Here is a 14,712-nt window from a genome sequence, read left to right as displayed (position 1 = left end):
CTGCGGAGGCAATCTAAGAGGAAGTAACTCAAACGCAGAAATCATCCACATACAGAGCAGGGGTGACCAAAGGACCGATGAAACAAGAACTGGTGGATAAAAATCGGGAGTGAGCCCCGAAGACCACACTCCTGAAGTGTAAGTAAGATATGATGGCACCAAGCCATGTCATAGGCATATGAAGGTCGAAAAATACTGCAACCAAATGGTAGCACTGGGAAAAAGCCTGCCGAACTGCGGATTCCAAGCGAAGTAAGTGATCGATTGGAGACCATCCCTCTCGGAAGCCACACTGGTAAGGGTACAATAGATCCAGAGACTCGAGGACTCAATTGAGCCGATGGGCTACCATCCATTCAAGTAACATGCAAAAAACGTTTGTCAGACTAATTGGCTGATAGCTTTCGACAAACAGGGAGTTCTTATCAGGCTTAAGGACAGGAACCACGATGCTATCCCTCCATTGAGAAGGGAAGTCATCCTGGAGCCAAATAGGATTAAACACCTGGACAAGATGTTGCCGTTGTGGAGCACTGAGCTGTTGAAGCAACTGGTTATGAATCGAGTCTGGGCCAGGGGCCGTATCATGAGAAGAAGAAAGTGTGGAAAGAAGTTCCCATTCAGTAAAAGATTTGTTGTAAGATTCTGACTGACAAGGCATAAAACAGAATGCAGAAGCTTCGGCTCGATGTTTCTGGTGAAGGAAAGCAGCCAGATAGGAGGTTGACGATGATGCTGTTGCAAAATGGGTTGTAAGATGTTCCACAAGAATCAATGGGTCCATGCAAAGGCCATCCGGGACGTGAAGGCCTGGGAAGGTAGACTGCTGATGGCAACCTCGGAGAGAGCAAAGTGTAACCCATACCCACGACATAGGGACAGTAGAACCGAGGGAAGAAACAAAGCGTTCCCAACACATCCGTTTGCTCCATTTGATTAAGTAACGGTCTTTGGCACAAAGGTGTTTAAAGTTAATAAGATTGGCAACGGATGAGTGCCTCTTAAGGTGCTGCAAAGCTCGACGGCAATCACAGATCGAGGTAACCTGTCCATCGGGGAGTGGGAAGGGAGCGAAAGAATCAATGGGAAGTGGTCACTACTGCAAAGGTCGTCACGTGGCGACCAGTGTAATGAAGGAAGGAGGGAAGGAGGGAGGGAGAAGAAAGAGAATGATCAATGGCAGAAAAGGTACCATGACAGGCAATGAAATTAGTGGGAGAGCCATCATTAAGAAGGCACAAGTCTTGGTCTGCAAGAAACTGGTCTATGAGAAGACCCCGACTAGGTGGAAATGCACTGCCCCACAAGGGATGATGAGCATTAAAATCCCTGAGAAGTAAGAAGGGAGATGGAAGTTACTGAAGAAGGACAGTTAATGCAGCAGGTGTAAGAATCCTGTCAGAAGGGAGATAAAGATTGCAAACTGTGACCCCAGAGTTCAGGTGGACCCTAACAACAACCACTTCCAATGTAGTTTGAAGAGGAATCCACGTGCTAGCAACGTCCGTACAGACCAACATACAAACTCCACTAGAGGTCCATAGGGGACCGACCCGATTCCAGCAGGAAGCGATGTACCCATGGAGGGTCGGCGAGTGATTATCAGTAAAATGAGATTCCTGCAGAACCACACAAGCTGCAGAGTAAGACGAAATAAGGGATTTCAACTCCTGAAGGTGACGCTAATATCCATTACAATTCCATTGGGTAACCACAGAACGATGATTCAAATTTGGGGTGAACAGGCTAAGCCAGTCATGCCGCCGGGTCACCATCTGTAACAGACAAGGAGGGGGCGACATCCATGAACAGGTTGCGAAAGTGGGAACGGGACCGCTGGCGACACCAGAGGCTCCTTGTCCTGGGACTTATGTTTCTTCTTCCTTTCTGTTTGAGATCAAGGAGGGCTGTGCTGCAAAAAGGAGCCATCTGCAGCAAGATCTGGAACAGAAGGAGAGGGGCGACCTGGAGGCCCACAGACCATGGTTCTCGTGGTCGCCGTGTGGCAGCAGACCTTTGGCCTGGAAGGGGGGTCCCGGGTGGGGCACCCTTGACCGGCAGATGCCGAAGAAGTGGGAAACTTATCTGGCTGGGGAGCGGGAGTGGCACCCGGAGGGGAGGGTATGGGAACCGCAGGGGAGGGGCGGAGGAGAGGGGTGCGGGACTGGGGTAAGGAAGGGGGAGGAAATGGTGAAGATGTAACTAAAGCATAGCTTGACATCACTGACACAGGATGAAGACGTGCGCACTTCTTACGAGCCTCAGGTTAGGTTAGACGATCAAGGGACTTATACTCCTGTATCTTCTTTTCGTTCTTATGAACCGGGCAATCTGGTGAATATCGAGAAATGTCGACAATTAACACACACAGGAGGGGGAACACACAGGAACTCCTCAAATGGAGACGACATCCACAGTCTCCACGGAGAAGGGTTTGCAAACAACTGGAAAATGTGTCCAAAACGCAAGCACTGAAAACATCTCACAGGTGGTGGGATGTATGGTTTCACGTCACAGGGAGGGTATACCCTTCAAAGACCAGGATAAAGTCACCAGTATCAACGTGATTGTCCTTCAGGCCCTTCTGAACACGCCGAACAAGTGATCACCCCGCCGTCCTACATTGTCCCTCAGATCCTCTTCAATTTGAAGGATGAGATCCCTGTGAAAAATCACACCTTGAACCATGTTCAAAGATGGGTAGGGGGTAATGGACACAGAAATTGTGCCAAGATGGTTACAGGCATGAAGGGCCGCAGACTGGGCAGCTGAAACAATTTTGACCAACAACGAACCCGACCGCATCTTGCTCAGAGAGTCCACTTCACCAAACTTGTCCTCAACGTGTTCCACAAGAAATAAACGTTTAGTATTGGTGAAAGGATCCCATCAGTCCTGGTGCAAACCAGATAGCGGGGGAAAGGTTTCACCCCTAGCCAACGAGCCTGACCCTCCTCCCAGGGGTAGCCACAGAAGGGAAGGCCGAAGGGGCAGAAGAAGCATCACAAAAAGAATCCTTGTCGTTCAAAGAGACGGCCGTAGAAGAACAGCTGGAGTTCTGGATTCGTATGCGTTTATCATCTGCATAGCGGCTATCCTGATACCACCCACTATGATCAGTGACTCTCCCCACGGGTGCCACCCAGCCACAGCAAGGGTCATCTTGCACAGTGGCCAGTGGCGGGAGTTCTGATACTCCAAGATGACAAGCAACCATTCCTAGGCTTAGATGAGGAGGTCACAGCTCAGGCATCAGAAGTATGATCCCTGTGTGTTCAGGGGGCTCAACCAAAAGGGTATATAGCGACCCCACCACATGGGCTGGCTACCATGCTGGCTATGGATCCAAGCATCATAGAACGACATAAAGGAAAAGATGGAAGGAACGACGAGGGCACATGCTGGAGACATTAGGTAAGGTGCTCTTCCCTGAATAGCTCACACTATGGAATAGAAATTTAGTAATGGTTTCACAAAGCATCGGTAGATCATCACCTTGACCTTCTCAAGCAATGAATCACCCTCAAAGGCCAAGATGAACACACTGGTAGTGACCCTGTTGTCCTTTGGCCCCCTATTCATGGCAACGAAGTACACACCTCATCATTTTAAGTTGGCACATAGCTAATTATCAGATTGCAGTAGCAGGTCTCTGCGGAAAATGATGCCCTGAACCAAATTTAGACTGTTATGGGAAATGACAGTCACTAGTATCTCCTCCAGCTTATTACAAACGAGCAGAGCCTGTGACTGAGCAGGTTTTTTTGACCAAAATCGATCCACTTTTCAGTTTAGAGATGGCTACCACATTCACAAACTTGTCTTCCAAATTCTCTACAAAGAATAAAGGATTTGTAGCCAAGAAGGAATCACAATTAGTCTTTATACAAACTAAGTATTGTGGGGGAGTAGTGCTCTGCTTGCTGCTTAGCCCTATATTTCTCCCGTGACATAGCCTGGGAATTGAACATTTTCAGCTTCATTTGTGGCTCGTCCACCATGGTGCCACCCACTCCAAAACAGAGGCTCTCCCCATGGGTGCCACCCAGCCTCAGCAACAGCTATCCCGCTGTTGCTTGGTGCCCCAATCACAATGGGCACATACTCCTTTTTTTTTTTTTTTTTTTTTTGTTTGTGGTTTTAGGGCGCAAAACTTCTATGGTCATTAGCGCCCAGCCCGTGACGTAGAAAACAGGAAAAAAACGAAATTTAAAATCAGCAGCAATGGAAACAAAGTCAGAAAATTTGAGAAACTAAAGGCAGAAGGAATGCTTAAAAGTCCACTATAGAAAGGGGTTGGTTGTCCCCCAAAAAAAAACTTCAAATGACTGACGTCATTTCACTGTCTCTAATAAACTGTAGAACGCGGTCAGCTGAGCGCGTGTCATCTGCTAAAATCGACGATAGATCAGGCGATAGCTGTAGACGGGAGCGTAACGGATTAAAATAGGGGCAGTCAATTAAAAGGTGTCTGACCGTCCACAGCTGAGAGCAGTGGGGACAGAGTGGGGGAGGATCACCGCTTAAAAGATGTCGATGACTAAAAAGACAGTGCCCTATCCGGAGTCGGGCTAAAATTACCTCCTCCCGACGACGCGTTCGGGAGGAAGAGGTCCAAGCGCAAGGAACGGCTTTCACTTCCCGCAATTTATTGTGGGGAAGTGTTGACCAATGCGCATGCCATAAATGAGTAACTTGGCGACATAAACCGCTCCGTACATCGGTAAACGGAAGAGACTGAAGAGCTGGCCGAGGAAGAGAGACTGCAGCCTTGGCTGCTATATCGGCCGCCTCATTTCCACAGATACCAGCGTGTCCCGGGAGCCAGAGGAACGCCACTGAGACGCCCCCCAGGTGGAGCAAGCGCAGACAGTCCTGAATCCAGTGGACCAGAGGGTGCACAGGGTAAAGAGCTTGGAGACTGAGGAGAGAGCTGAGAGAATCTGAGCAGATTACGTACTGTATCCGCTGATGGCGGCGGATGTAGTGGACAGCCTGGAGAACAGCGTAAAGCTCCGCAGTATAAACCGAACACTGGTCGGGAAGCCGAAAGTGATTTGGGGTGTCGCCAACAATATAGGCACTCCCTACACCTAACGATGTTTTCGAGCCATCGGTGTAAATAAATGTGGCTTCCGTCATTTGTGCACATAGAGCAGCAAATGCCCGACGGTAAACAAGTGTAGGGGTACCATCCTTGGGAAATTCACATAGGTCTCTGAGCAAGTCGATCTGGGGACGGTGCCAAGGCGGTGCTGTACCCCAAGTTGTCAAGAAGGTTTTAGGAAAGCGGAAGGAAAGAGAATGGAGCAGTTGACGGAAGCGGACTCCCGGAGGTAGTAGGGAGGAGGAGCGGCCTGCATACCCGACATCAAAGGAAGCGTCGAAAAAAAGGTTATAGGCTGGATTAGCAGGCATGGAAGACAGATGGCTAGCATAACGACTCAGAAGGACTGCCCGCCGATTGGACAGCGGAGGTTCAGCAGTCTCAGCATAAAGGCTTTCCACAGGGCTGGTGTAAAAAGCTCCAGACACTAAACGTAATCCACGGTGGTGGATAGAGTCGAGACGCCGAAGAATAGACGGCCGAGCAGAGGAGTAGACTATGCTTCCATAATCCAATTTCGAGCGCACTAAGGCGCGATAGAGGCGGAGAAGGACCACCCGGTCCGCTCCCCAAGAGGTACCATTCAGGACACGGAGGGTGTTAAGGGAACGCAGACAGCGAGCCGAAAGATAGGAAACGTGGGAGGACCAGCACAGTTTTCTGTCAAACATAAGACCCAAGAATTTTGCGACGTCGGAAAACGGAAGGTTGACAGGACCTAGATGTAAGGAGGGCGGAAGAAACTCCTTACGTCGCCAAAAATTAACACAAACGGTCTTACTGGGTGAGAAACGGAAGCCGGTTTCGATGCTCCACGAGTGGAGGCGATCGAGACATCCTTGAAGACGTCTTTCAAGAAGGCTGGTCCGTTGAGAGCTGTAGTAGATCGCAAAATCGTCCACAAAGAGGGAGCCCGAGACATCAGGAAGCAGACAATCCATAATTGGATTAATGGCGATGGCAAACAGTACAACACTCAGCACGGAGCCCTGGGGTACCCCGTTTTCTTGGGAGAAAGTACGGGAGAGAGTAGTGTTCACCCGCACCCTAAATGTGCGCTCTGCCATAAATTCGCGAAGAAAAAGGGGCAGCCGGCCTCTAAAGCCCCAAGAGAACAGTGTGCGGAGGATGCCTGTCCTCCAACAGGTATCGTACGCTCTCTCCAGATCAAAAAATATTGCTACCGTTTGGCGTTTCCGGAGAAAATTGTTCATGATATAAGTGGAGAGAGCAACAAGATGGTCAACAGCAGAACGATGCTTTCGGAATCCGCATTGGGCTGGTGTTAAAAGACTGCGGGACTCCAGCCACCAAGCTAAACGGTAATTCACCATACGCTCCAAAACCTTACATACACTACTCGTGAGAGAAATGGGGCGATAGCTAGAGGGGAGATGTTTGTCCTTTCCAGGTTTCGGAACGGGAACGACAATAGCTTCCCGCCATCGCCTGGGAAAGGTACTGTCGGTCCAAATTCGATTATAAAGGCGAAGGAGGTAACGCAGGCTATGGGTTGATAAATGCAGCAACATTTGGACATGGATACCATCCGGTCCTGGGGCGCAGGAGCGAGAAGAAGAGAGTGCATGTTGGAGTTCGCGCATGGAGAAAACAGTATTGTAGCTTTCGCGATTTTGAGAGGAGAAAGATGTCGCACTTCCGCTGCACGTTTCTTCGGGAGAAACGCTGGCGGGTAATTTGAAGAGCTCGAAATCTCAGCAAAGTGCTGACCCAATGAGTTAGAAATTGCGACGGGGTCCACTAAGGTATCATGCGCGACAGTGAGCCCAGAGACCGGGGAGAAACTAGGCGCGCCTGAGAACCGTCGAAGCCGACTCCAAACTTCCGAGGAGGGAGTGAAGTTGTTAAATGAGCTAGTAAAGAATTTCCAGCTTGCCTTCTTGCTATCGCGGATGACGCGACGGCATCGCGCACGGAGCTGCTTATATCGGATACAGTTGGACAAAGTTGGATGGTGACGGAAAATGCGAAGAGCACGTCGCCGCTCACGTATTGCGTCATGGCATGCCTCGTTCCACCAAGGAACTGGAGGGCGCCGGGGCAATTCGGAGGTGCGGGGTATTGAACGTTCCGCAGCTGTGAGAATAACGCCGGTAGAATGTGTGACCTCATCGTCGACGCTGGGAAAGCGACGGTCATCGAATGTCGCTAGAGACGAAAAAAGTGTCCAATCGGCTTGGGCAAACTTCCAGCGTCGCGAGCGCATATATGGCAGTTGAGGCTGCAGTCGAAGAACACATGGAAAGTGGTCACTCGAGTGTGTATCATCAAGGGGGAACCATTCGAAGCGCCGAGCTAGCGGAACAGTACCGACCGCAAGGTCCAAATGGGATAAATTTGCCGTGGAGGCAGACAAAAATGTGGGGACCCCAGTGTTGAGGCAGACTAGATCCGCTTGGTGGAAGACGTCTAGCAATAGTGAGCCACGTGGACAAGGATGTGGAGATCCCCAAAGCGGGTGGTGGGCATTGAAGTCCCCAACCAGCAAATAGGGGGGTGGAAGCTGATCAAGAAGATGAAGGAGATCAGCTCGTGCCATTGGTGTAGACGATGGAATGTATACCGTACAAAGAGAGAACGTGTATCCAGAAAGGGAAAGACGGACGGCGACAGCTTGGAAGGAAGTGTTTAAGGGGATTGGGTGATAATGGAGAGTATCATGGAGCAGAATCATGAGTCCTCCATGGGCTGGAGTGCCTTCAACAGAGGGGAGGTCATATCGGACGGACTGAAAATGAGGGAGAACAAAGCGGTCATGGGGACGCAGCTTTGTTTCCTGAAGACAGAAGATGACCGGCGAGTAGGATCGTAAGAGGATCGACAATTCCTCCCGATTGGCGCGAATGCCGCGGATATTCCAGTGGATAATGGACATAGGGTGAACAGAAAATGGAGGAACGTCACCAAGGGTGCTGTCAACTCAACGACTGCTCAGAGCTTGCGACCGACAGCATGGAATGGCATTCAGTCGAAGGCAGAAGATCCTGATCCATAGGTTGGTCAGGAGCAGCTCCTGCCACCAACGATCGGCCAGTTGACCGGCCACCAACAGTGCGCCTCGGCGACACAGAAGATGGCCGAGGGCGATTTCCGCCAGGTGGTGCTGTAGATGGGACACGCCTTGGCGGAGAAGGAGAGGAACTGTGTTTCTTCGTAGCCTTCTTGGAGGTATGTTTAGATGAAGGAGGAACCGATGGTTGTGAAGTGGCAGTACGTAAAAACTCTTCACGAGAATGCTCTTTTTTTGAAGACTTGGCGTCTGACTTTTGGGCTCGAGATTTAGCAGAACCCGACGAAGGGTGAGCCATAGAGTGGGCAGGCGAAAGAGGTGAGGTTGAACGGGCGATCTTTGCGCTGGCCGATCTGACGACCGTGGTACTAAATGTGAGGTCGCAAGTCTGCGTGGCCGCCTCCTTTGTTGGCCGAGGAGAAGCAAGGACAGCACTGTATTTTCCTTTCTGAGGCACGGTGGGCTGTCGACTGGCGAGTAACTTTCGAGCAGCAAAGGTCGACACCTTTTCCTTCACTCTTATTTCCTGGATCAGCTTTTCGTCCTTAAAAACAGGGCAATCTCGAGAGGAAGCAGCGTGGTCACCCATACAGTTGATGCAGCGAGGGGATGGAGGTGGACAAGCACCCTCATGGGCATCCCTGCCACACGTAACACATTTGGCCGGATTGGAACAGGACTGGCTGGTGTGATTGAACCGCTGACATCGATAGCAACGCGTAGGGTTTGGGACATAAGGGCGAACGGAAATTATCTCATAGCCTGCTTTGATTTTCGATGGGAGTTGAACTTTGTCAAATGTCAAGAAGACAGTGCGGGTTGGAATGATGTTCGAGTCAACCCTTTTCATAACCCGATGAACAGCGGTGACGCCCTGGTCAGACAGGTAGTGCTGAATTTCTTCGTCAGACAATCCATCGAGGGAGCGTGTATAAACGACTCCACGCGAGGAATTTAAGGTACGGTGCGGTTCCACCCGGACAGGGAAGGTGTGGAGCAGAGAAGTACGCAGCAATTTTTGAGCCTGGAGGGCACTGTGTGTTTCTAACAACAGGGTACCATTCCGTAATCTGGAACAAGACTTTACAGGACCCGCAATTGCGTCGACACCTTTCTGAATAATGAAAGGGTTGACCGTGGAAAAGTCGTGACCTTCGTCAGACCGAGAAACAACAAGGAACTGTGGCAACGATGGAAGAACCGTCTGTGGCTGAGACTCAGTGAACTTACGTTTGTGAGCAGACATAGTGGAAGGTGAGGAAACCATTGCGGAAGAATCCCCCATGATTACCGGCGTCTCCGATGGCGCGCTCCTCCCTTGTGGGGGCCCTCACCGAGGGCACACCCGCCTTAGGTGATTGTTCACACCTCAGGTCACACCTCCCGACAAACGGACGGAGGGACCAATCGGCACTTTCGGAAGGTATCAGCTCGGGTAATCACCCCTCCCTGGGCCTGGCCGTTACCAGGGGGTACGTACGTGTCCTACCTGTCTACCCGGGGTGGGGAATTACGCGTTACCCCGTCACCGGCTACGCATGGAAGTGCGTGGGTCGGCCTTCAGACACGCACAGGGAGGAAAAAAGAGAAAGGGAAAGGAAAGAAAAGGGGGTCTCAAACGCCGCAGCGGAGAAAAGGGCAAGGAGAAGAGGGAAGGAAAAGAGAAGGACAGAGGAAGGACGAGGACTTGCAAGTGTAAAAGCAAGGAATTGGGAACAGTTTCGAGCGTCCGTCTCCGGACGTAGGCACAAACCATACTCCCAGAGGGGGAGAAAGTGAAGGAAAGAGCCAGAGGTGAGGGGGGGGGGGGGTGTAGACAGGGGATGGGGAAGGATGCGGAAAGGGAAGGTATGCAGCCCGGAAAGGAAGGAAGGCCACATTAGCTCGGGGCCCCGTGCTCGCTACGCACGTATCCACAAAAGAGTTGTGGATCCCCTGGGGGGGCACATACTCCTTGGCATACAAGGTGGGCTTTCAGCTTGGGCACCAAGAGTGTGATCCTTGTGTGGTCAGAAGACTACACTGTGCTGGGACATGATGACCCCACGCTCCCACCCCAATGGGATGGCTACAGTGCTGGATTTTCAGCGTATTGCCTTGTTAAAGGGAAGGGTGCACAGATGAAAAAGTACAAAAGACCTTCGCTGCACAATCTGCATTTCGGGTGAATTTTGAAAATTGGTGGCAGGTCAAACCCAACAACGGGGACCATGTGTTTATTCACTGGAAAGTTGTAGAATACCCCAGAAGTGGAAAATCTATTCCCAGTTATAAACAAGGTCCAAGCAGGGTCTGCACCCAGAAAACCATCCAATGGAGAGGCAGGATAGTGGAGGTACAAGCTTGCAGCACGGAAAGGAAGCAATACTGCAAAGGAAGGGGCCCTGTGGTAGCTGAGCACGTACTCACAAAAGAGTTGTGAGCTCCCTGGGGGCACAGGGATTTTGACATTTTTTTCACTAACATATAGACTGATTCACAAGAAAGTTTTGTATATGCCACTACAAGTCATCCAGCTCCAGATACTTAGTGATAACCGTGCCATGCAGGGCAGGTCACAAGTGATCCATACTCAGAATACCCTGAAAGATGAATGTGTGGGCATGTTGACTTCCAACATTTGAACAAACAGCGCTTTTCGGACTTTCTGCAACACACATGAATTCAACTGTCTACAGTAAAAAAAACTATTACAGTGTTCAAACATCATTGATTTGAAAGTATGTAGGATGTAATAAGGAGAGTAACTGAATTTTACAAAATACATCAATTACTAACTTGTGAAAGAGATGAGAACACGGCAGACGCCTTGCAGATTCCATCTTCTCCCAGCAGATTGCACAGTTGTCAGAATTTTCGGCAAGCTCTTCTGGTGTTGCCATAGGATAGCTACAAAAATTAACAAACATTTTCAGCATTAGTTCAGCACTGACCACACTTATATTATGTAAAATACTATAGCAAAGGCTTTTTTCTTCAATGGGAAAAAGTCTTACTTCGTGAAGGATGGCGAGATTTTCATGAGAGACAAGAGTTCCAAAGCACAATAATTTAATAACTACACATATTTTCTGTGAATTTTATTTTTACAGCACAAGTTTTTTCAGACAAATTTTAGCACTCAGAAGCATAGAGAAACAATGGGACTTATTCTGAAAGTTCATTAGATGTCTACAGTTAGAATGGAGCACATTTGAATCCAACCCATTCATGTGAGTGTGTGAACTTTCTTGGAGTGGGACGGCTGTTAGAAAACTCAATTCGACCTGTGACTTTTTCTCTCCTTTTATTTTTCTTAACAGTTCTGTGAACATTTTTTTTTTCTTCAAATTGCTACACTGTTATTGATACAGAAGCACTTAACACTGAGGAGAGAGAGATTCACTGCCTTGCAAATGTTGATGCAGCACAGGAAAGTTACATTAAAATTCAAGTTTTACACACAAAAAATGTGCATCAGATTCACAAGATATTGCAACAGGCTTCTTGCTGTCTAGCTTGAGATAGACAAAAACATTTTAATTTGGTCCTGAAACAGCACCTGCGAAATACTAAAAACTGGTGTCACCATACAGATGAAAACACTTAAAGTGTTGTTAGACAATGACTCTTGATGAATATATAAATAGATCATGTACTTAATATTGAAATAATAGACACTTAGAAAAGACTTAAACCTCTCAGATATTGGTTAAATGTGTGTCCATTTTACTTAAGTGCAAACACAAGGGAGAGGGGAATATGCATCCATCACCTAGAGAATTATGAAAAGGAATAAGCAGCAACCTCTTTTCTTCACAGGAGATAGGTCCCTCTCAATCAGGGTACCCTCCTTCCCAACCTTCCAAAACCTATCCCTCTTTCCTCCCTAAAGTAAGAAACTATCTATTGGCAGTACTGGAACGCTGCCCTTAAGATAAGTTCCAGTCTGCAATTCTGTCTTCTTGTAGTTTTAAGGTGCAGTATTTCTTTGATATACAGTAGTACTGCATTGAAATACTTTTCCTAGATGCTGTAGAAATGATCCGAAATGCCACTGGATGTTCATTTAGCCAAGGGCAAGGAAGCTAGAAGGGTTTACATTTATTTGTGAAGGTAGTGGCACAGACCTACAGTAGCAAATGCTGCCAGCTGTGCACAGTACTTGGCATATTATCTGCACCCTGCTGTTAGTTGGAAGAAAGCATGAGAATTCTGGGTCTCATCTAACTGATGACATGTAGAACGTTAGTCTACACGTCAGTGATATGAAATATTGTGGAATTGGTCCTTGTTCTCTCCTACATAAGAGTCCTTTTGAGTAATTTATAACCAAAATTAAAAAGCACTAAGAAGCAAACCAGTCCCTGGCAACCACAATATCATTTCTACCGTAATTTGCTCCGTCACTGGTATCACAAAATTGTATCCCAAATGGCACATAACATGTATCAGCAGTTTGGCAGTTCTCTGAGCAGCTGGAGATTGAACCGAGGGATTATCACACTTCTCAGATTTATGATGTTCACATTTCCTCCTAGGAAAAAGGAGCTTCACATATAATACAAAAAATGAATTTCATTACTGTTAACATTATTTCTGTTTCTACTCACTTCTGCTGCATGTGTCTAAGCACCCACAGGTAGTTTCGATGTCTCTTGAGTCTTCGTTGGATTTCATGGCCGAGGTAACGCAGCTGCATACAGATGACAAGTGATGCCATTGAAAGGAAAATATTTGACCAGAGCAACATGTGCAGATGGTGTAACAAGTCTACAACAAGTGCTGCCAGTTCAAATATGAGCTGCGCATAGTAAGCAGCAGGGCCACGCCGTTCCCACACTCTTGCCTCTCCAAAGCCTTCTGCAGAGCCGCTACCACCTGTACCAGCTCCACTCCCCCGGAGGTCGTACAAGTGCAGGCAGTACCGCAGCACTGTGTGCAGTGTCTGAACTGTCAGTTGTATGCACTGCAAGAATATCAATTGGTCAGCTACACCACTTCATTTATTTACAAACAGATTTTTATATATAAAATATCGGAACATAAACAATATATACGAAAGGGGGGACTTTTTTTTTCTTTATTTTGCAACTAACTGGATCTACTTGAATGGAGAACACTAAATACCAGAGCTGACAAAACAGAATAACTTTCAACAGCTAGAGCTATGGCAACAAAGTAAAATAGCTTTCGATACCTAGAGACAAAGTGGCACAGGCACTAGCTGCCAGGCTTCCGAAACCAACAAACAGCATGCAAGGATCTTCTCTATCATGTTTAAATTTGGTTCTTCATTCTCATATAGCTCCTGTCTCAGTCTAGGTACCCAATTTCTCTTCATTTCCTCGTGCTAAATATGTCTTTCAAAATCCAGCTGTTGACGTGTTGTGATTAGGCATACCTAGGTAAGCTCTTTTTTCTAGGGAACATATTGCAGTTTCTGTGTTATTTCGCACCCCTCAATTACGCTCAGCTTAACTATTTTATTCTTCCCCAATGCTAGGAACTGTAAAACTTCTCCACCACCTAATCTTCAACCTGCCAGTTGATCTTTACATCAGTCTTTAATGTAAAATACAATCATCTTGAATCCAACTTTCATTGCAATTTCAGAAAGATTTTTCACTGACATTTCAATGTGTGTTCTTTAATCACGTGTATCATGCCGAGGTTCCCCTCTCCCCTCCCCTCTTATATTCACGTGAAGCAATAAGATAGCAGCAGTGCAGCTTCTACACAAAAAGATGTGGAAAATTGGTTCACGTGCTAGACCACTAATCAGTAATTTGGAAATTTGATACAACTTATGTCTTTTAATGTGGTAAATAGCAATGTATTTAAATTTGAACACTGCGATGGAGACATTTAACATGTAAAAAGTAAGGGGTGAAATATTACTTTACTTGAAGTGTACACTACTTTCGAAAGTACTCATTCTGCCCTTGTTTGTATAAGTTTTTGAATAAGTATGAGTGGTCATGAAATGAGGTATGACTTTTTTCCCTTCTTAAATTCAACTCACAATTTCAGTTCGCAAAGAAGAATAAATAACTGTAACCTATAATATTTCTTTTTTATCTCAGGGACAAAAGTACTGAAATGGTTGTAAACCACAGGTCTACTCCTAGATTTTTTGAAAACATATTTGTCAAACTGCTGCTACACAAAGAGGCAATAAGCTAAAGAAAATTACCTGAGGGACCATAAATGCTTCACTTTCAGCCACACCTGGAAAGCATTGTCTAAAGCCCATAATGACACAGAATGGCTATACAATATGAATGCTATCTAGCATTTAGAGCAGCATTACAAATTTGTTTGGAAATTCAGTTAGTTACCATACTCACAGCCTGTTTATTATGAGAGAGATTCCTAAGACTGACATGGTGACAGTAACAGAAATGGAACTATAATGCTCTGATTTATCTCCCCTAAACTATCACATTGGGTTTCTCTTCAGTATTATCATTTTTTATTTTCCTTTCTTCTCATTGTACAACTTCCTACAGGGACCAATTGTATTGTTCCCATATACCAGTTCAGAGATATTGGTGTCATTTACATTTATTTTATCACCTCAATTTTATATACG

General features: G+C 47.2%; 1 protein-coding gene across 2 annotated transcripts in view; it reads right to left on the bottom strand.

Moving 5' to 3' along the window:
- Positions 1-14,712, bottom strand: part of LOC126483789 (E3 ubiquitin-protein ligase AMFR-like) — a 335,711-nt gene that overhangs the window by 30,152 nt on the left and 290,847 nt on the right. For both annotated transcript variants that reach the window (XM_050106949.1, XM_050106950.1), the window contains exons 4-5: positions 12,731-13,086; positions 10,917-11,027 (exon numbers count right to left, since the gene is read on the bottom strand). In XM_050106949.1, the coding sequence (XP_049962906.1) occupies positions 10,917-11,027; positions 12,731-13,086 (467 nt within the window). The remainder of the gene's footprint in view (positions 1-10,916; positions 11,028-12,730; positions 13,087-14,712) is intronic.

Source organism: Schistocerca serialis, chromosome 6 (assembly GCF_023864345.2).
Source record: "Schistocerca serialis cubense isolate TAMUIC-IGC-003099 chromosome 6, iqSchSeri2.2, whole genome shotgun sequence".
Classification (NCBI taxonomy): domain Eukaryota; kingdom Metazoa; phylum Arthropoda; class Insecta; order Orthoptera; family Acrididae; genus Schistocerca; species Schistocerca serialis.
The sequence above is the reverse complement of the archived record's forward strand: the minus strand, read 5'-3'. Positions and strand labels throughout refer to the sequence as shown.